Genomic DNA, 23,620 nt, shown 5'->3' on the forward strand with positions numbered 1-23,620 from the left:
CTCGGGACGGGTGGGTCCTGAGTAGGACTCGGGTACCCACAGGACTACCCGGACCCGTGGTTAGTCATGTGATATATTGTTTAATGACAAACACTCACTATAGATCAGTGGTTACAATACAAGTCGCTAGTATTGGCATTCTTTCTGACAGTGCACACGTTCCTTTTGACTTGTTTTTATTTGACTTAGGGGCGGTCGGGTAGCCTAGTGGTTAAAGCGTTCGCTCGTCACGCCGAAGACCCGGGTTCGATTCCCGACATGGGCACAATGTGTGAAGCCCATTTCTGGTGTCCCCCGCTGTGATATTGCTGGAATATTGCTAAAAGCGGCGTAAAACCATACTCACTCACTCACTTTATTTGACAAAATCCGGTTCGTAAACTGTCATGCAGATTTCGGTCGTTTGCAGGATTTGTAAAGCGTGTGCACTGTCAACTCCTTGCTAACAGATTTTTTCCAAATCTTGTCATGTTTCTAATCTAGATGCTCATGTGATTTGGTGCACTTCGCGATGTAAGACCCATTTTATCTCAACATAGATACTGATTATCGATCAGATCGTCTCAACTGAGCGCCGCCATTTTGTTTGAAGCAAATGCAAGTGATACGAGAGGTGGCTTCTAATTCGTCCATAGGAGACTCTTAGATGGGACACAACTCGTAATGGCCACTGGTGGTGCTACGATTGATTGTTTTGTTGTTTTGTTGTTTAACACCGCACTCAGCAATATTCCAGCTATATGATGGCGGTCTGTAGATAATTGAGTCTGGACCAGACAATCCAGTGATTGATATCATGATTATCAATCCATGCAATTGGGATTGATGACATCCATCAACCAAGTCAGCGAGCCTGACCACCCAATCCCGTTAGTCGCCTCTTACGACAAGCACAGTCGCCTTTTACGGCAAGCATGGGTTGCTGAAGAGCTATTCTATCCCGGATCTTCACGGGTCTGCGCTACGATCAAGCCCAGGAATTCCAGGCTAGTTCGGCAAGGGTGGAAACTACACTTAAGTCAGTTAACTCTCTTGCCTCGGGAAGATGGACCCATATTGGAAGAATGCACATTTAGACTGATGATGAAATAAGTGTAAATTATGAAATTATTCTGACACCAAATTAAAACAATTGTTGACCACTGGCCTAAAACACATTGAGATTAATGCAAGTAGCCCTAAACTACTCAACAAACAATTACATTAATACCATGAAGACTGTAGACTTAAAATTCTGTGATATAGTTTGTTGTGATAGCACTGCAATTGTTTCCTATCATTTGCTGTCTTCACAAAGTTTACTTTAGCTGCTTGACATGTGATGTAACTTCCATGAAATCAAAAGCAGAACGTTCTAAATAACGAATATTCAAATGAGACAGGTCGGGTTGCTGAAGACGATTGTACAGATTCCTAGTGTTGTTGGACAAGTCAGTGCAATCCTTGGAACTTAAATGAGTAGTGTTTTTGCTGTACTGCTGTGAGCAATGTTTAAAACGTTCAATTACATTGTTTATTGTGAGCACAGCGTCACTAACTGAAATTTTAATTTATTAGGATTATAACACTGGATAGGTGAGTTTGGGAACATCAGGTTTATGTCTGACTATCTATTTGTAGACTGAAGGTGAGAGGTGCTCACAATGGAGTCTTCACTGCTAGGCCAGGTGATCGCACATCGGGGCGTGGCCTTGGCTCGATGTCTACAGACAGAACAAGAAGGCAAGCTGCCAGTCGGACTGGTCGAACATGTGGAAAGTCAGAGATTTCAGCCAGCGGAGCCGGATATAAAGTAGGCAGTAGAAATTGAATTCTCATTGTAAAAATTGAATTCTGAAAGTAATAATTAATTTGTCAAGTTAAAAATTGATTTCTCAACATGCTCAATGTAAAAACTGAATTCACAAAATGAACATTTGGTTTCAAGCAGAAAATGATTTGATTGCCATCATGGTCAGTGATGTCACATGTTTCCAATGTTTGAGAACATTGTTAATTTGCAACTGCTTGTTCCATACAGGATTTGCTTTACCGTCTCTCTATATTTATTTATTTTTCTATGAAAGTTTTGCAGATAATGTATGCAAAACCACACTGAAAACTGCTCAGATGAGCTGTCATGTACTTTCTCTAATCATCTTCCTCGCCACCCCTACCCCCACCCTCACACATACTCCCAACACCGTCGCCACCCCCACACAATCTCCCACCCCCACTGCCACCCCCACACAAACTCCCTCCCCCACCGCCAGACTCACACAGACTCACACCCCAGCCTCCACACAAACTCCCTCCCCCACCGCCACCCCCACACAAACTCACAGCCCCGCCCTCACACAAACTCCCTCCCCCACCGCCACCCCCAGAAAAAATCACAGCCCCGCCCTGACACAGACTCCCTCCGCCACCGCCACCCCCACACAAACTCACAGCCCCGCCCTGACACAGACTCCCTCCCCCACCGCCACCCCCACACAAACTCACACCCCGACATCCCCATGGGAGGGGAGACATAAATTTGGCTTGGTTCCCGTTGGTGTTCCCATCCTATTTCAGGCCATAACTTGAAAACCGTTCAGATATTTTCGACATTAGCTGGGCATATGTATTGCTCATCAGCAGAATTGGTGCCATTTGCTATTGTGAAATTTTTCAAATTCCAGTGGAAACAATTTTGACTTAGTTTCCCTCTCAAACAACTCCAGGCTTCCATAAACTCTCAAAGTAATAAATATTTTAGTATGAAACTGTACATGTGCAACATAGTTTCATATTTTTCAGTTTTTAAGTTTTTCATTTCGTGTGTTTCCATGGAAACAATGAAGTCTTTTCTACCTTGCTAATGCTTAAAGCTCCTGATTGTTCCCTGTGGGTACATTTACTTGCACAATACATCCAATCTACCTATATATCTATCATCCAAACTGCAGTTACAACCTCAATAGTGTCTGCACGGCATTAACTGTAATGCTGCTTCAATAATGCACTGATTAATCAGATTCTTTAGAGTATGTTTTTTTACTATTATTGTTTTTGGAATTTTCACACACATTTATAGTAACAACAACTAATGTATAAAAAATGGAGGGTTGACACCTGTTTTTATGAGTATAAACAAATTGCAGTTAATAAAACAATAAAATGCAAAATTGGATTGGTTAAACTGACGTCTGTTTTCAGTTTGTAGTCATTTGAACCAGACTCGAAACCAATATTTTGAGGTGAATGTGCCTATGGTCCTCACCACTTGAAATAGAATCATGAAGTATCGTGGTGATTAATTAACGAGGATAGCTGTGTGTGTGATGATACTAATCAAATGAAAACAAGCCATTTAGCTGATAAGGAAGATTACTTACAGTAATGACAAATATTGCAAAGAGTGTGTTTAAAAAAATATCCATTTCGATTGCAATAAACACCATCATTAAGTTTTGATCATATGGTTAGTATCCAGGTAATCTTTGGCAGTACAGTAGAACACGGATATGACGAACTAGAAAGGACCAGAGAATCAGTTCGTTATATCCGTTGTTCGTTATACACGTTTTCGCTCGGAAACGTCCGCCATCTTGGACAAGACAAAACACAATACACGTAGTTGCAGCATTGATTTGTATTAGCAGTGTATATGTTTAATGTTTGTTTCACAGACAAGATTACATGTACAGGTAAGACTAACACAATGCAAATTTAAGAAGGTTGATCCGTCACCGCTGATTGTATTGATTCGCCGCCATTGTGTTGATTCGCCGCTGATTGCATACAGCCAATTGTCAGTGACACTTGACACTGAGTGAGATTTCTCAGTTCGCTATACACGTCACTAATTAGTGATAGATGGGCTTGCTGGTGATCAGATATCAGTTCGCTGTATCTGTTAGTTCGCTGTAGAGAGTTGGTTATGTACGTAAATTTTATACGATATTATATAGGAGATAAATCGGGGATTTTTTAACAGTTCGTTGTATCCGTTTGTTCTCTATATCCGTGTTTGTTATATCCGTGTTCTACTGTATAAGTATTAGCACACATGCAGCTATCTTTGTTGATTAATCATTGTGATATTTCCTGATTCTGTTTCAAAGGGGGTGGACGATGATGTATATTTGAGACAGAAGGCGCCCTTAATTAATGTTAACATGTGGTCAACTAAATGGTATTTGGGGGCAGAATAAGTACTGAGAATCCCATTGCTGGTTGTAAGAGCTGAGCATCTCATTGCTGGTTGTAAGAGCTGAGCATCCCATTACTTGTTGTAAGTGTTAATTTAAACAAGGATTTGGTGGTTGCAATGTGTGAAGTGGCATATGCTTCTGTGCACCCAGCAATCAATGGGTACGCGGTTGGATGAGACGGTTATCCTACCTCACAGGCAGCTTGGGTTGTATACTTCAAAAAGAGCTGAGAAGTAAAGTCCAAACAGTGATCCTTTGATCAGGTCATTTATATAGCACTTTGAGCATGCTTTCTGCAGTGGACTTTGGGCTTGTTGCACATCATTATCCCAGATCTTTACTCCAGTAAGAGTAATTTTCTTTCTGGAACGGAAGTCAATCTATACATCTGCACAAGTGGATGTATTCGAGGATCGCAATTTTTTATATCTCGATACAAGTATCGATCACAGTCACACACTAAGAAAAACATATTGATTCTGTCCTTAAATGTTTGCTTTCATAACTGTTCCACTAAACACTAATCAGTAGTGCACCTTAATAGTGAAAACATAAATATTTTCCTAAGGTGTTTGGCCAGGTATTTGGCCATCCTGTTTATAAAAAGATGGCTTACGCACCAGATAAGCGCACATGCATATCGTATCGTGATACGTATGGGATCGTACAGTTGGTGTATCATCCCAGCCCTAATCTGCACTCACAGGTAGCAGGTCCTAACATAACTTTGTTATTAAATATTCTGTTACCTTCTTCTTTTAATTGTTCCAGAGATGAGAGATTTATTCAATCGGTCAACCGGTTCATCGCCAAAAAGGCTGACCTTCTGTTCAGCAGTGTGGATGAGGAGGTCAAGGTCATTCCGAACAAACAGGAGTTGGAAGGTAAGTGTAGGGAATGTCACGTTGAGTCTGTCGGCTCCGTGTACACGGCCACACAGAAAGTACGGTTTGTGTCAAACCCTATGCCCTGAGGGATAAGCCACTGATATCTTTTACCAGAGTTTGAAAACAAATTGAGGTTCAGATGCAAAGCATTTGTTTATCGCCAGATAACAATTTGGTTATCTTTTTAGCTGTGTTCATGACTTACATTTAATGTAATGTCAATATACATTGCACAATGCCATTTTTCGCGGTAAGGAGCTTCAATTGTGTAGATTACAGCTATCAGGAAAATGTTTGTTACCATGGTTACAATGATGGTGGGGTATATTTGTTCCGCTGTGGAGGGTACATGAATATTTATCCAAACATCATTGACCAGTAAAATTCAAGTATTTTACATGTATGCAGACCTATAGATCATGATAAATAAGCTGAATATTTGCATAAAATATGCAAAATAAATCACCAACACCCAATTAATTTGGAAGTGCATGCATACAAAAATACATGAAAAATGTCAAAACCCCTGTATTATAACTGAATGTAATTACCGGATGTGGTCTTGTAAGCATGCGGACACGGATACCTGTACAAATCTGTATTCACTGATTGAATGCAGCATCACCTACACATAAACTCTACTGCAGTGAATAATGTACAAAAGGGTCTCACTTATTGGAACTGAGGCCTGTATGTCATGCAAATAATTAGTCTTGATGAGGTCAATATGGGAAAACAAGGACCAGACCCGTGAGGTGGTCACCTGAAGGGGTACATGGGAAGCGCCGAAGGGGTACATGGGTTTTATAAAACCTAACGTCGGACACATAAAACCCAAAGTACCCCTTGTGACCCTGCCCCAACTTATAATGTACCCCCCCCCCCCCCCCCCCCCCGTGATCCTGCCCCAACTTATAATGTACCCCTCGTGATCCTGCTCCAACTTATAATGTACCCCACGTGATCCTGCTCCAACTTATAATGTACCCCTCGTGATCCTGCCCCAACTTATAATGTACCCCTCGTGATCCTGCCCCAACTTATAATGTCCCCCTCGTGATACTGCTACAACTTATAATGTACCCCTCGTGATCCTGCCCCAACTTATAATGTACCCCTCGTGATCCTGCTACAACTTATAATGTCCCCCTCTTGATCCTGCTCCAACTTATAATGTCCCCCACGTGACCCTGCTCCAACTTATAATGTACCCCTTGTGATCCTGCTCCAACTTATAATGTACCCCTTGTGATCCTGTTCCAATTTATTATGTACCCCTCGTGATCCTGCTCCAACTTATTATGTACCCCTCGTGATCCTGCTCCAACTTATAATGTACCCCACGTGATCCTGCTCCACCTTATAATGTACCCCTCGTGATCCTGCTCCAACTTATAATATCCCCCTCTTGATCCTGCCCCAACTTATAATGTACCCTTCGTGATCCTGCTCCAACTTATAATGTACCCCACGTGATCCTGCTCCAACTTATAATGTACCCCTCGTGATCCTGCCCCAACTTATAATGTACCCCTCGTGATCATGCTACAACTTATAATGTCCCCCTCGTGATCCTGCCCCAACTTATAATGTCCCCCTCGTGATACTGCTACAACTTATAATGTACCCCTCGTGATCCTGCCCCAACTTATAATGTACCCCTCGTGATCCTGCTACAACTTATAATGTCCCCCTCTTGATCCTGCTCCAACTTATAATGTCCCCCACGTGACCCTGCTCCAACTTATAATGTACCCCTTGTGATCCTGCTCCAACTTATAATGTACCCCTTGTGATCCTGTTCCAACTTATTATGTACCCCTCGTGATCCTGCTCCAACTTATAATATCCCCCTCTTGATCCTGCCCCAACTTATAATGTACCCTTCGTGATCCTGCTCCAACTTATAATGTACCCCACGTGATCCTGCTCCAACTTATAATGTACCCCTCGTGATCCTGCCCCAACTTATAATGTACCCCTCGTGATCATGCTACAACTTATAATGTCCCCCTCGTGATCCTGCCCCAACTTATAATGTCCCCCTCGTGATACTGCCCCAACTTATAATGTCCCCCTCGTGATACTGCTACAACTTATTATGTACCCCTCGTGATCCTGCTCCAACTTATTATGTACCCCTCGTGATCCTGCTCCAACTTATAATGTACCCCACGTGATCCTGCTCCACCTTATAATGTACCCCTCGTGATCCTGCTCCAACTTATAATATCCCCCTCTTGATCCTGCCCCAACTTATAATGTACCCTTCGTGATCCTGCTCCAACTTATAATGTACCCCACGTGATCCTGCTCCAACTTATAATGTACCCCTCGTGATCCTGCCCCAACTTATAATGTACCCCTCGTGATCATGCTACAACTTATAATGTCCCCCTCGTGATCCTGCCCCAACTTATAATGTCCCCCTCGTGATACTGCTACAACTTATAATGTACCCCTCGTGATCCTGCCCCAACTTATAATGTACCCCTCGTGATCCTGCTACAACTTATAATGTCCCCCTCTTGATCCTGCTCCAACTTATAATGTCCCCCACGTGACCCTGCTCCAACTTATAATGTACCCCTTGTGATCCTGCTCCAACTTATAATGTACCCCTTGTGATCCTGTTCCAACTTATTATGTACCCCTCGTGATCCTGCTCCAACTTATTATGTACCCCTCGTGATCCTGCTCCAACTTATAATGTACCCCACGTGATCCTGCTCCAACTTATAATGTACCCCTCGTGATCCTGCTCCAACTTATAATATCCCCCTCTTGATCCTGCCCCAACTTATAATGTACCCTTCGTGATCCTGCTCCAACTTATAATGTACCCCACGTGATCCTGCTCCAACTTATAATGTACCCCTCGTGATCCTGCCCCAACTTATAATGTACCCCTCGTGATCATGCTACAACTTATAATGTCCCCCTCGTGATCCTGCCCCAACTTATAATGTCCCCCTCGTGATACTGCTACAACTTATAATGTACCCCTCGTGATCCTGCCCCAACTTATAATGTACCCCTCGTGATCCTGCTACAACTTATAATGTCCCCCTCTTGATCCTGCTCCAACTTATAATGTCCCCCACGTGACCCTGCTCCAACTTATAATGTACCCCTTGTGATCCTGCTCCAACTTATAATGTACCCCTTGTGATCCTGTTCCAACTTATTATGTACCCCTCGTGATCCTGCTCCAACTTATTATGTACCCCTCGTGATCCTGCTCCAACTTATAATGTACCCCACGTGATCCTGCTCCAACTTATAATGTACCCCACGTGATCCTGCCCCAACTTATAATGTACCCCTCGTGATCATGCTACAACTTATAATGTCCCCCTCGTGATCCTGCCCCAACTTATAATGTCCCCCTCGTGATACTGCTACAACTTATAATGTACCCCTCGTGATCCTGCTCCAACTTATAATGTACCCCTCGTGATCCTGCTACAACTTATAATGTCCCCCTCTTGATCCTGCTCCAACTTATAATGTCCCCCTCGTGATCCTGCCCCAACTTATAATGTACCCCTCGTGATCCTGCTCTAACTTATAATGTACCCCACGTGACCCTGCTCCAACTTATAATGTACCCCTCGTGATCCTGCTCCAACTTATAATGTCCCCCTCATGACCCTGCTACAACTTATAATGTCCCCCTCGTGATCCTGCCCCAACTTATAATGTACCCCTCGTGATCCTGCTCTAACTTATAATGTACCCCACGTGACCCTGCTCCAACTTATAATGTACCCCTCGTGATCCTGCTCCAACTTATAATGTACCCCTTGTGATGCAGGGGAGTGCAGGGATCGACTTTGCTGTATCCAAACTGCACCCGTGCAGGTAAAACATTGCTAGTGCTGGTAGTTTTATTGCCATGTTGCACCCAGTGCAGGCAACATTTTCCACTACAAGTGAATGGCAGCAGTTTTATTTCATAAAGTAGAAAACTAAATACGTTTAGAACTGGATGCAAAACTCTTAGACTCCAGGAAACAAAAGTTCATTGAAATAGTGAAGTAAATAGGTCTGCATGCAGTGAACTCACATCTAATGCATTACAATTACTACTAGAACAGTCACAAGTTTATTTTTTCTTTGAATTTATTTGATATTCAAAATAACTGAAAATTCAGTGTTTCAATTTATGACAAAAAGGGTGCAGCCAATATTTTGGTGGTGCATCCTGATTAATTCACTTGGTTGCACCTGGTGCAGGTGGTAAAACAGAATGAAATCGTAGCCTGCAGTGGCAGCCTGCAGCGCCCCTGGGTCTGTGTTGTACTCCTCTTGTGGCTTGTTGCAGACAACTACGCCATCATGCCCGCCCTGGAGTCCTTCATGGGGATACCAGCCCACATCTGTAAGGATCACTTCTTCAATGTAAGTCAGTGGAGATGGGTAGCCTCATGGTCGTGTCGAAGGCCCAGGTTTGAATCCCACTTTGGTGCAATGTGTGAAGCCAAATCCTTGTGTCCTATGATGCTGGACCTTGCTCAAATACTGCGTAAATCAGTACTCCATACTCGCTCACTCACTCACTCACTAAAACTCACTCACTCACTCACTCACTCACTCACCCACCCACCCACCCACCCACTCACCCACTCACCCACCCACCCACCCACCCACTCACTCACTCACTCACTCACTCACTCACTCACTCACTCACTCACTCACTCACTCACTCACTCACTCACTCACTCACTCACTCACTCACTCACTCACTCACTCACTCACTCACCCACCCACCCACCCACCAACCCACCCACTCACTCACTGTTAGATGGCAGCACCAATCCCAGCTCATGGCATGGATCATACAGGCTTCAAAAGGCCTTGAAGTTTAAGGTCCCTCTACAAAAGCCTTGATTTTGGTTGACAACCTTGGAAAGCTTGCTTCTTCATAAAAGTATTAGATTCTTGATAGGCTTAATTATTTTACTTGTTGGAAAGTCTTGTTACAAACCTTGTGATGTTCATACTGCTTTTTAGGTCTTGCGACTACTATATAGTGTGCTGGATGTAAAAAAATATTGAAAATAAGTCTTATGTTGGAAACTTTAGACCACATATTTGTCCGGTCCAAACCTAAGTATTAACAGTCTGCTGTGATAAAGCTTGAATATTGCCAAGTGTCGTGTCAGAGACCATTCACACACTGACTGTATCATGTCACAGGGCCTGGAGAAGCGTGAGGTGGTGATCGGCGTGGTCACATCAGTGCTGGAGAGCGGCTTGCTCGTATCTCTTCTGTGTCTGGACTCCGGGCGAGCTCGAGAAATAGACGACTTAAAGATCATTGTAAGTATCTATATTCTGTGTGTACATGCAGGTCATCTGGCCTGGAAAGGGGTCATCTTCCCGAGGCAAGAGAGTTAACTGACTTTAAAAGTCCAGTTTCCACCCTTGCCGAACTAGGCTGGTATTATGGAGTTACATTTTGACTGGACTAATGAGTCTATGCATAGTGCAATCAAAATCGCGCAACAAAATCGAAACCCGGTTCATAAACTGTCGTGCAGATTTCGGTCGATTGCAGGATTTGCAAAGCATGTGCACCGCCAACTAATTGTCAACTGATATTTCCCAAATCTTTTCATGCTTTTAATCAAGGTGCTCACATGATTTGATGCATTTCGCGATGTAAGACCCATTTTATCACAAAATAGACTTGATTATCGATCAGATTGTCTTGACTGGGCGCCGCTGTTTTGTTTGAAGCAAATGCAAGTGATACGAGACGTGGAATCTGATTGGTCCATAGGAGAGGCTTAGAAGGGACATAACTCGTAATAACCACTGGTGGCGCTACAATCGAGCCCAGGAATTCCAGCCTAGTTCTGCAAGGGGGGAAACTGGACTTTTAAAGGGAAGATGGAAAGGGGTCAGCTAAGCTATAGATAACTTGAAGACCATCATAAGTACCTCTTGACTGGATCATCTCAGGTCCTTGCATCACATGCCTGGCCCAGGTCACATGATTGCTAGAGATCATATGATCTTTTTAATGTTGGTCACATGATGCCTGCCACATGATTGGTTAAAATTTGTTTAATGATTGATGAAGGAAACGTAATGATTTGGGTGACTTGATTGGTGTACATGGTTAGGTAATATAATTAACAGATATCACAAGCTTTCACGTTCCACGTCTTGTTCTGTCCCGGGGTGACTCCCGATCAGTGTGAGATAACTGTTGATTGCAACACATGTAGTTTATACGAGTTTATTGAGAATAGATCCCAAATATTTGGGGTGAAACGACATAGCAAGGTCATGAAATGATACATTTCATGATACAATATGTATCGCAACACGCATATTTACGCCAAATCATGTGGAAACTTCTTACTGTTATTCAGAGCAAGTTCAAAAGGAAAAGCTAGCTGTAGACACCTGTTCATATCAGCTTTTTTCGTAGTGAACTTGAAATGCTAATTACAACACATTTTGCGATATTTGACTGACAAAAACGTTGGTGTCATTAAACTAGAAGTAAGTAATATCTTTTAGCAAGTGTATCGTCTTGTATCGATATGGAAAAGACATTGTGTATTGTATTGAGGTTGTTCATGCTATCTCCTGTAGGAGAAGACGACAGCAGGGTGGTCAGGCTCTGTGACCTGGGCATGTGTCATGGTGCCCTGGCAGTGTTGAACGTTGTTCATGCTATCAACCACTGGTTTGCCCTTTCCTGTGATACTGCTGGAATATTGCTGACTATGTGGCAGCTGTGAAATTGTCAAATGGCTGAATGTGACATGAAACCAAATTGAAACCAAATCTCACTTTCTCACACAGATATTGTTTTTCTTGTTCAGGTATTCTGCCCTGTCAAGGAAGTTCCCAAGATTGTTCCAGACCAGAGTGCTCTGGAGTCCTTCCATGTCAAAGACATTGTGAGAGGTAAGTCAGGCCTGAGAAGGTGTCAGTGTTACCTTTCCTGAGTGGATTGTTTCTGTTACCTGTCCTGAGTGGATTGTTTCTGTTACCTATCCATGGTTACTTGTCCTGAGTGTTACCTGCCCTCAGTGTTACCTGTCCTGAGTGTTACCTGTCCTGAGTGTTACCTGTCCTTAGTGTTACCTGTCCTGAGTGTTACCTGCCCTCAGTGTTACCTGTCCTGAGTGTTACCTGTCCTGAGTGTTACCTGTCCTGAGTGTTACCTGTCCTGAGTGTTACCTGCCCTGAATGTTACCTGTCCTTAGTGTTACCTGCCCTGTGTGTTAACTGTCCCGAGTGTTACCTGCCCTGAGTGTTATCTGTCCTGAGTGGAATGTTTCTGTTACCAACCCTGGGTGGGAGTGTGCGGTTACGTGTCCTGAGTGGAATGTTTCTGTTACCAGGAATTGTGCTCAATGTGAATCCAGAGACACAGAGGATCATCATTTCACTCCATGAGAAGTCTCTCAACCCCGGACACCCCAACAACCCTAAACTGGTGAGTTGATAGCAGCATACGTCTCTGAACCAACAACCGTAAACTGGTGAGTTGATAGCAGCATACGTCTCTGAACCAACAACCCTAAACTGGTGAGTTGATAGCAGCATACGTCTCTGAAGCAACAACCGTAAACTGGTGAGTTGATAGCAGCATACGTCTCTGAACCAACAACTGTAAACTGGTGAGTTGATAGCAGCATACGTCTCTGATCGAACAACCCTAAACTGGTGAGTTGATAGCAGCATACATCTCTGATCCAACAACCGTAAACTGGTGAGTTGTTAACAGCAAACAAAAGACTCCAAACCCAACAACCCTAAATCCATGGATGGATGGATGGATTCTCCGTCCCTGTTTCTACTTTTCTAGGAAATTTTAATTCTGTGTGCTATTGTATGTTGATATTATTCATGTGGTTTCTAATAACACATACAAAGCTATGAGTTGGTGATTGAATTTAGGTATGAATGTTTGAATAGATATTTTGACAAAGACTACCCGTTTGTTTTCAAAAAAAGGAAATATTCTATTTACTGGATGGCTCTGTTTCCAGGGACTCATAAGTGAAGATGACTTCCCTGTACATTACAGGTAAGAACAGCTTCATTTCTTCTGAATCTTTGGTTACCATGCTGCATTTCCTGATCCTCACCCAAACTGCATCACTTTATAACTTTATAACATTATCACATTATCACATAAAGCTTGTAAACCATGTTAATGTATTTGCTGTTCACACTGCATCTTCTCAAGGCAAGAGAGGTAACTGACTATAAAAGTCCAGTTTCCACCCTTGCCGAACTAGGCTGGTATTATGGAGTTACATTTTGGCTGGACTAACGAGTCTATGCATAGTCAAATCAAAATTGTGCCCCAAAATCAAATCCTGTTCGCAAACTGTCATGCAGATTTCAGTAGATTGAAGGATTTGCAAAGCATGTGCACCGCTAACTCGCAAGCAGATATTTTCTAAATCTATTCACGTTTTTACTCAAGGTGCCCACGTGATTTAATGCACTTCACGATGTAAGACTCGTTTTATCACAATATATAGATCTTGATTATTGATCAGATCGTCTTGACTGGGTGCCGCCATTTTGTTTGAAGCAAATGCAAATGATACGATGGAATCTGATTTGTCCATAGGAGAGTTATAGAAGGGACATAACTCGTAATAGTTACTGGTGGCGCTACGATCGAGCGCAGGAATTCCAGCATAGTTCAGCAAGGGTGTTAACTGGACTTTTAAAGTTTAGTTAACTCCCTTGCCTCGGGAAGATGTTCACATTGGTGTTTATTCAACTTAATCTCTCATTCTTACTCCAGCAACTGGGTAAGAAAAAGTCCCCAGCAACCTATGCTGGTTGTAAGAGGTATCCAAACGGGTCGGGTGACTTGGTTGATTGTGTTTCATCGTACCTCAACCATAGTCCCTGATGGTTCACTGGATTAACTCCGAGTGCTGATGTGGTGTTAAACAACAAACTAGACAGACACTCACTAATACGAGCAAACCAAAGTGGGGTAGATCTGATGATAGAGTGGATTGTTGCCCATGCTTTCAACCACCAGTTTACCTGCCCAGGATTCAGTAAGAGGTCCATGATGTAGTTCAGTGTTTGAAAGAAAAAAAATGCCAGGCTGCCATCAGGACCCACGAACTTCAGAAGCTGCAGGCCCTGACTAAACTCTTTAGACCCACAAACTTAAGAAGCTGCAGGCCCTGACTAAACTCTTTAGACCCACAAACTTCAGAAGCTGCAGGCCCTGACTAAACTCTTTAGACCCACAAACTTAAGAAGCTGCAGGCCCTGACTAAACTCTTTAGACCCACAAACTTCAGAAGCTGCAGGCCCTGACTAAACTCTTTAGACCCACAAACTTCAGAAGCTGCAGGCCCTGACTAAACTCTTTAGACCCACAAACTTCAGAAGCTGCAGGCCCTGACTAAACTCTTTAGACCCACAAACTTCAGAAGCTGCAGGCCCTGACTAAACTCTTTAGACCCACAAACTTCAGAAGCTGCAGGCCCTGACTAAACTCTTTAGACCCACAAACTTCAGAAGCTGCAGGCCCTGACTAAACTCTTTAGACCCACAAACTTCAGAAGCTGCAGGCCCTGACTAAACTCTTTAGACCCACAAACTTCAGAAGCTGCAGGCCCTGACTAAACTCTTCAGACCCACAAACTTCAGAAGCTGCAGGCCCTGACTAAACTCTTTAGACCCACAAACTTCAGAAGCTGCAGGCCCTGACTAAACTCTTTAGACCCACAAACTTCAGAAGCTGCAGGCCCCGACTAAACTCTTTAGACCCACAAACTTCAGAAGCTGCAGGCCCCGACTAAACTCTTTAGACCCACGAACTTCAGAAGCTGCAGGCCCTGACTAAACTCTTCAGACCCACAAACTTCAGAAGCTGCAGGCCCTGACTAAACTCTTTAGACCCACAAACTTCAGAAGCTGCAGGCCCTGACTAAACTCTTTAGACCCACAAACTTCAGAAGCTGCAGGCCCTGACTAAACTCTTTAGACCCACAAACTTAAGAAGCTGCAGGCCCCGACTAAACTCTTTAGACCGACAAACTTCAGAAGCTGCAGGCCCCGACTAAACTCTTTAGACCCACGAACTTCAGATGCTGCAGGCCCTGACTAAACTCTTCAGACCCACAAACTTCAGAAGCTGCAGGCCCTGACTAAACTCTTTAGACCCACGAACTTCAGAAGCTGCAGGCCCTGACTAAACTCTTCAGACCCACAAACTTCAGAAGCTGCAGGCCCTGACTAAACTCTTTAGACCCACAAACTTCAGAAGCTGCAGGCCCCGACTAAACTCTTTAGACCCACGAACTTCAGAAGCTGCAGGCCCTGACTAAACTCTTTAGACCCACAAACTTCAGAAGCTGCAGACCCCGACTAAACTCTTTAGACCCACGAACTTCAGAAGCTGCAGGCCCTGACTAAACTCTTTAGACCCACGAACTTCAGAAGCTGCAGGCCCTGACTAAACTCTTTAGACCCACAAACTTAAGAAGCTGCAGGCCCCGACTAAACTCTTTAGACCCACGAACTTCAGAAGCTGCAGGCCCTGACTAAACTCTTTAGACCCACAAACTTAAGAAGCTGCAGGCCCCGACTAAACTCTTTAGACCCACAAACTTCAGAAGCTGCAGGCCCTGACTAAACTCTTTAGACCCACAAACTTCAGAAGCTGCAGGCCCCGACTAAACTCTTTAGACCCACAAACTTCAGAAGCTGCAGGCCCCGACTAAACTCTTTAGACCCACGAACTTCAGAAGCTGCAGGCCCTGACTAAACTCTTCAGACCCACAAACTTCAGAAGCTGCAGGCCCTGACTAAACTCTTTAGACCCACAAACTTCAGAAGCTGCAGGCCCTTACTAAACTCTTTAGACCCACAAACTTCAGAAGCTGCAGGCCCTGACTAAACTCTTTAGACCCACAAACTTAAGAAGCTGCAGGCCCCGACTAAACTCTTTAGACCGACAAACTTCAGAAGCTGCAGGCCCCGACTAAACTCTTTAGACCCACGAACTTCAGATGCTGCAGGCCCTGACTAAACTCTTCAGACCCACAAACTTCAGAAGCTGCAGGCCCTGACTAAACTCTTTAGACCCACGAACTTCAGAAGCTGCAGGCCCTGACTAAACTCTTCAGACCCACAAACTTCAGAAGCTGCAGGCCCTGACTAAACTCTTTAGACCCACAAACTTCAGAAGCTGCAGGCCCCGACTAAACTCTTTAGACCCACGAACTTCAGAAGCTGCAGGCCCTGACTAAACTCTTCAGACCCACAAACTTCAGAAGCTGCAGGCCCTGACTAAACTCTTTAGACCCACAAACTTCAGAAGCTGCAGGCCCTGACTAAACTCTTCAGACCCACAAACTTCAGAAGCTGCAGGCCCTGACTAAACTCTTTAGACCCAAAAACTTCAGAAGCTGCAGGCCCTGACTAAACTCTTTAGACCCACAAACTTCAGAAGCTGCAGGCCCCGACTAAACTCTTTAGACCTACAAACTTCAGAAGCTGCAGGCCACGACTAAACTCTTTAGAACCCCCATCTAAAAAATACCTGCAGTAAATCAAGACAAGTTTACTGCAGGCCATAAGCACCTATACAAATTTGAAACTATCGGCCCGATATGAATTCTACATGTCACAGGCCAATGGGCTGGCGCTTATTTCGTAACACTCTTTTGTTCTAGAATTGGGCAGCCATGACTTGTTGCTCACAATATCAATCCCTGCTTTGTGTGACCCAGGCTTTATTAGATACAGGCTGTCATCATATAGCTTAAACATTGCTGAAGGCAACAAAACAAGACACTCTCTTGAGTTGGGCGAATGATACAGTGAATCAATTCTCATACTGTCAGCCACTGGTATACTTAACCAGAACTTGATTTTGGGCTGGAATATTGAAGACTGCAGCTCTGCAACATTCACTCATTTTACCTGTGCTTGTTTCAGACGGAAGCTGCATGTGCGCGGGTTGACATTCGATGAGCTGCTGCAGTCCATCATGGGATTCAACAACTCTGGAAACGTGGAGTTTCTGGTGAAGCTCCACAACCTCAAGGACTTCTCCCTGATGAGGGGCATGCACAGGTAGGTTAAAAAGGGGGGTCACAGAGCGCCACTACCTCAAGGACTTCTCCCTGATGAGAGGCATGCACAGGTAGGTTAAAAAGGGGGGTCACAGAGCTCCACTACCTCAAGGACTTCATCCTGATGAGAGGCATGCACAGGTAGGTTAAAAAGGGGGGTCACAGAGCTCCACTCCCTCAAGGACTTTCCCTGATGAGGGGAACACAGAAGAGGGTTAAACAGGGGAGACACAGAACTCCACTACCTCAAGGACTTCTCCCTGATGAGAGGCATGCACAGGTAGGATAAACAGGGGTGTCACAGAGCTCCACTACCTGATTGACTTCTCCCTGATGAGGGGAACACAGAAGAGGGTTAAACAGGGGCGTCACAGAGCTCCACTACCTGATTGACTTCTCCCTGATGAGGGGAACACAGAAGAGGGTTAAACAGGGGCGTCACAGAGCTCCACTACCTCAAGGACTTCTCCCTGATGTGATGAACACAGAAGAGGGTTAAACAGGGGCGTCACAGAGCTCCACTACCTCAAGGACTTATCCCTGATGTGATGAACACAGAAGAGGGTTAAACAGGGGTGTCACAGAGCTCCACTACCTCAAGGACTTCTCCCTGATGAGGGGGAACACAGAGGAGGGTTAAACAGGGGTGTCACAGAGTTCCACTACCTCAAGGACTTCTCCCTGATGTGATGAACACAGAAGAGGGTTAAACAGGGGCGTCACAGAGCTCCACTACCTCAAGGACTTCTCCCTGATGAGGGGGAACACAGAGGAGGGTTAAACAGGGGCGTCACAGAGCTCCACTACCTGATTGACTTCTCCCTGATGAGGGGAACACAGAAGAGGGTTAAACAGGGCTGACACAAACAAAACAAGTACTACATGTATTCTATAAATTTTTTACTTATCCTGCATTACTCCTTAATGCATTCACTGCTTACTTACGACAACTAGAAGGACAGCGCTGCGAAGGTCCTGGGTGAAGAAATAAAGTTGTTGTTCTCAAGTCCCAATCAGTGGCCTTCCGTCGCTGTCCTGTGACCTTGATGACACCTAAGGTCATCTTCACATCACTGCTTGTCGCAGCACAGCTAGGACGTGTCCAAGCGGAGCTCTCCTTTTGGATTAATTTTAGACCTTCAGTTTGTCTACAATCTTAAAAATTGATCTGCGATGGGTGATGTATTCTTTTCATATTACTTTCACCATGTTGTGTAGTTTTATGTGAATTAATTAGGCGTGAAAAGACTCTTGTCTTTTTTCCCGCCAAAATATTGTTGTTCGCCGCCATTTTGAATTGTGTTACAATCGTTTGCCTGCCAAGGTAGTCATATTGTTTACAATTCTCAGCTACGTATGTATAACATATTCTTATGTTTTTAAATACTACTAGCTTTGGCGTAACAGTGAGTTGCGTATACTAAAATTATTGTATACTTTTTCAACTTGTTAAAAATATGGTTGCCGATAGATTAATATCAAATCTACGGCTTTCTTCCAGTCCCGCTTCATCAACAATTCTTTTATTGCGTACCTATGTTTATGCGATTAAATAGTTTTTTGTTGGTATTTTTGGTTTAACATTGAGTTGCGTATATGAACTTTGTATACTCTTGCAACTCGTAGTTTTTGCCGATAGATTATTGTTCAATTCTATGGCATTCTTCCAGTACCGCCTCATCAACAATGGCGTAATTGTGTAACTTATGATTGAGCGTGGTACTAATTGTCGTGGGAAAAATCTTACAAAGATTATCATCCACGTTGTTTGGTTTGCGCGCAGATGTGCTCTCGAAACCCTAAATGAAAAAAAAACAAAAAAACCCTTGGTTTACATTGAGTTGCGCATACAAAAATATTGTATACCCTTGCAACTCATAAATTTGCCGATAGATTAGTGTTCAAATTCTATGGCATTCTTCCAGTACCGCTTCATCAACAATGGCGTAATTGTGTAACTTATGATTGAGCGTGGTACTAATTGTCGTGGGAAAAACCTTACAAAGATTATCATCCACGTTGGTTGGTTTGCGCGCGGATGTGCTCTCCAATCTCTAAATGTAAATAGCCTTGGTTTACATTGAATTGCGTATATAAAAATATTGTATACCCTTGCAATTCGTATTTTTGCCGATAGATTACTGTTCAATTCTACGGCATTCTTTCAGTACCATTTCTTCAATGGGTTAATTGCGTAACTTATGTTTGCGTGGTGTACATATTGTCGTGGAATAATAGCCCAAAGCTCTTTATCCACGGTCATAGGAATGCACGTAGATGTGCTCGCCAAAATTCAAAATGTAATTTTTGTGTAAATCTCTAATCCAACGAGTTTACTATATAAAAGCAGATTACTCACAATCATATTTTGCAGTTATTCCGTCGTGAGACGAGAGGAATGTCACTATCGCAGAATAGCGAATGACATATGGTTCTGTCATTACCACCCAACCGTTATTATCGGCAGGTATTATGACGCCTGTGATTGCAGAAGTACACCATCCACCGAAATCAACAATACCGGAGGATTTTGTGAGTATCGTAACTGCTCCTATTTTTTCAGCCGCCGGACACTTCCAGATACATGTATGATAATCTGTGACGTCGGCGACAGCACCAGCACCAGCGTATCGAGATGCTATGATGGGGGTAGATTAGACGCAAGCCTTGATCCAGTCAATACTTTTGAGCTTTGTGTCTGATTTATCTGCGCCGAGCGCAGCACTTGACTACAACCCAAGCACTTCTATTACGCAAGCGGCGCACGATCAGCTTAGCGCTGTTCCAACATATCCAGCTTAGACCTGCGCCGAGCGCAGCGTCTGACTGATACCCAAGCGCTCCTATCACGCAAGTGACGCACGATCAGCTTAGCGCTGTCCAACATATCCAGCATAGACCTGCGCCGAGCGCAGCGTCTGACTGATACCCAAGCGCTCCTATTACGCAAACGTCGCACGATCAGCTTAGCGCTGTCCAACATATCCAGCATAGACCTGCGCCGAGCGCAGCGTCTGACTGCTACCCAAAGCGCTCCTATTACGCAAACGTCGCACGATCAGCTTAGCGCTGTTCCAACATTCCAGACCTGCGCTGAGCGCAGCGCCTGCGTACCAATCAAGGTCTCTACAATGACGTTAGCCCAAGGCTTACAGTGTACTCGGTTACGTAACCGGCACATGATCAGCTTAGCACATGATCAGCTTAGCACATGTACCCAATTGGGAAGCACACCATCTCATGTCAGTAACGCCTTCCCCTGATAACAGGGTAAATAAGAGGGACACCACAAGGTCATTAGAGGAAGACTTCTCCAAAACTCACATTTGCTCCGTGATTTAAGCGACCAATATCGTCAATGTTTGCAGTGGATCAGAATCTATTAGAGGATAACCATATCTGATTAGATCACTTCCAAACTATGGTGTTTTTCCTACAGCGTCAGTTTGACCTCAGGAAAATTCATCTTGAGACCGTTCTGACGGAGATTACCGTTACACCCAAGACTTTATAGCGTTTCCAACTGAGATGCTGGTTTCAAGGGCAGTCTATTACTTCAACCTTGGTCATCTACTCCCCTGTTCAACGAACAGATCGCAGACACGCACGTCAAGTTCCCAAATAGCTTGGAAAGTCCAAGCGGGCTGGCAAGTCAGGGAATTATAAGCCTAGACGCGCGTTTCTCAGGGAAGACCAGCATTCCCTTACTGAGAAAGGGAGTGGCAGAGACAAGTCTCAAGGACGATTTCGTACTTATCGCACTATATCATGGTGTCCGTATAAGGGTAGAGATAACCCCATCGTTGACCACAGTTTGATTGGGAAAATCCAACATAGACATACTGTTGGTAAGAAGAGCTGTAGAGTGGGTTCACAACCCAGTCTTTACTCCGGGGTTTTATCCTCACACGTACCTGGTACTCATGAAGGACCCAGACAAGATGAGAATGATCCACAATCTCTGTGTTCAACGAACGTTTGATTCTTGATCAGTCTCGACTATCCATCCCATCCGTAGACTTTTCAGGTCCGGTTCATTGGGGTTCACTACCAATGGTAGTATTTCCCATTTGACATGTCAGTGACACTTATGGCTATTTACAGGAGTAATGAAGCCAATAACTATCTACACGTGACGAACACTTGGTTCGAGTCGTAGATGGAGGGCGATCTACTGTATCATCAACACATGTCAATAACTGGGATAGACAATCAACGAGGCGAAGTCGGGAGTATTCTCCTTCCTATTGACTTCAGTTCATAGGAGACCTGTTTAAGACAGACCAGGATATCCTATCTGTACCGAGGGGCAGATGGCACAAGTTTCTACTTCTTTTGTCATCTACTCTACACCAACCACACACACTTCGCCAGTGGCAAGTGTTGCTAGGGTTAATCACCTCGGCACAGGAGTTAACTAGCATGGGCCGCTTACAACTGCGACCAATTCATTTTTTTCCTGAACCCTTACATCAGGAGTCAGGATCCACTCAAGGCCATCACTCTACCGACTAAGCTAGAGCCTTGCCTCAATTTGTGGCGCTGAATGTCTGCGGAGTCTTTTTTATTCGGGTTTTCCCCGAATACACACCTGTTTGTGGACGTCCCCTTTCAGGGGTGGAGTCTTCACTTACAAGACCAGATAAGCTCAGGGCTATGGCCCGGTGCACAATGGAAGTGGCACATAAACAACTTGGAGTTGGAAGCTTTAATTCTGGCTATATCACATTGGCAGAATCAACTACAAATAGCCCGACTAGCTATATCCACAGACAACAGCACTGCGGTGTGGTGCCTGTGCAATCGGGGAACAACACACTCCCACTCTCCACTTCTAAGGACATTCAGATTTCTTCCATTTAGTGGATCGGCTGTGACTAAGGTTCATAGTTCAGCACATCCCCAGATGTAGAAACATACTGGCCGATACTTTATCACGTCCAGACAGGGTGGCTCCCACCGAGTGGAAATTTCTCACAGAAGCATTCCAGTTACTGCTTCAGGAATTCAGGCAACCAAACATTGACTTGTTTATTACTTGCCTAGGCCACCAACTCATGACGTATATCTCCCCGTTGCCGGATCCGCAGACTTGGGCGGTGGACGAGTTCAGTATCACTTGGGAAGGGCAAAGAACTAACACTCTTCTGCCACCACTTTTACTTCCCAAGGTGCTACAGGGGATCAAGGCGACAAGGTATCTCGATCTCTCCTTTGGTCGCACCCTGGTAACCGGCGAGAGGGTAGTTCGTCAAGCTCGGAAAAATCTAAAACGATTCACTTCCCCTCTCACAGTGGTCCAACCTACTCATCCACCCTCAACAGAAAATTGCCTCACCCAACGTCTGCACGCATGGTTCGTCTTTAAAAGGCGTTTAAGTGCGAAGGGTTATTTCGACACGGGCAGCAAAGCTATAGCTTTAGTTCATCGTTACTCTCCCAGAGACGACGATGACAAGTGGGGATCACTTGAGACTTTTTACAGGGAAGAAAAGAATCAAGACCCTACGATTGCGTCACAATTCCTAGAGGAATACCTCCTACATTGCGTACCCAAAAACACTTGGAAGGTAGCACCATTACTACGTAATTGGCTGCAATTATCTTAGTGTTGGCCGTTTCAGGAAAATCACAGTGTGATTAAGGTCACGGAACTACAGGCCATATTATGCTCATTCAGGTTTGAGGATCAGAAGGCCAAGTTCCAGCCACCTGATTGGGACTTGAACGTGGTACTTCGAGGTTTGCGAGGGCCCCCTTCGAGCCCCTCATTGCATCCTCATTTTCAAGCTCCTTCCCAGCACGTGACACCTTCGTTACACTCTCGGTATAGTACAGAGAGCTCCGCGAACGTGCTATCGCTGTGAGGAGCTTGGACATCACCAAGGAAACAATGGTTTCTCTTGGCATTAGCAATGGCGGTACGGGTGAGCGAACTTCATGTGATCGACTCAACCCGGATCCGTTTTGAGCATGGGACGCACGGAACGGGACATCAAGGGTTATGCTGGGATTTTATTGCTAAAATCTACTACCAGGCCAACCCGACCGTTCCTTCTACCATCCCACCGATATCGACTATTGTGGGAATCGTACATGGTGAAGTTCTCCTGGGCTCGGTGCGAGCAGTTCGAGTTTTCATTCGACGCTCCAAGACTAGGCGTGGTTCGTCCACGACAGAAGTTAGTCGCATAATCGCAAACACCATATCTCTATGGTTACGCGCAGTAATCCTTCAGGCCTACGAGATCATCAAACGGAACTCGCATTCGTGACCAACTCGAGAGCGAATTACCCTCAAGATCTCAAGGTGTCAGCCTTACCAGGGCTCAACACGGCAATTGTGGTTTTGGAATAATCACGGAAGGATATTTCTGGAGATTCGACACATATTTTCGTTAGTCATAACCTTCGCGTTGGGGCTCTCGAGGATGTCGAAGACGTTCGAAGTTTGGCCCTC

The 23,620-nt window shown here is 44.5% G+C and overlaps 1 protein-coding gene across 1 annotated transcript in view; it reads left to right on the top strand.

The window, feature by feature from the left end:
• Positions 1-2,109: 2,109 nt before the first annotated feature.
• The window catches only part of LOC124111060 (serine/arginine repetitive matrix protein 2-like), a 41,396-nt gene continuing 19,885 nt past the window's right edge, over positions 2,110-23,620 (top strand). Inside the window, exons 1-9 of the mRNA XM_048390418.1 lie at positions 2,110-2,532; positions 4,329-4,411; positions 4,950-5,062; positions 9,393-9,469; positions 10,268-10,390; positions 11,911-11,995; positions 12,436-12,530; positions 13,087-13,124; positions 17,024-17,161. Of these exons, the coding sequence (XP_048246375.1) occupies positions 2,110-2,532; positions 4,329-4,411; positions 4,950-5,062; positions 9,393-9,469; positions 10,268-10,390; positions 11,911-11,995; positions 12,436-12,530; positions 13,087-13,124; positions 17,024-17,161 (1,175 nt within the window). The remainder of the gene's footprint in view (positions 2,533-4,328; positions 4,412-4,949; positions 5,063-9,392; positions 9,470-10,267; positions 10,391-11,910; positions 11,996-12,435; positions 12,531-13,086; positions 13,125-17,023; positions 17,162-23,620) is intronic.

Source organism: Haliotis rufescens, unplaced genomic scaffold (assembly GCF_023055435.1).
Source record: "Haliotis rufescens isolate VD_foot unplaced genomic scaffold, xgHalRufe1.0.p SCAF_9, whole genome shotgun sequence".
Taxonomy (NCBI): domain Eukaryota; kingdom Metazoa; phylum Mollusca; class Gastropoda; order Lepetellida; family Haliotidae; genus Haliotis; species Haliotis rufescens.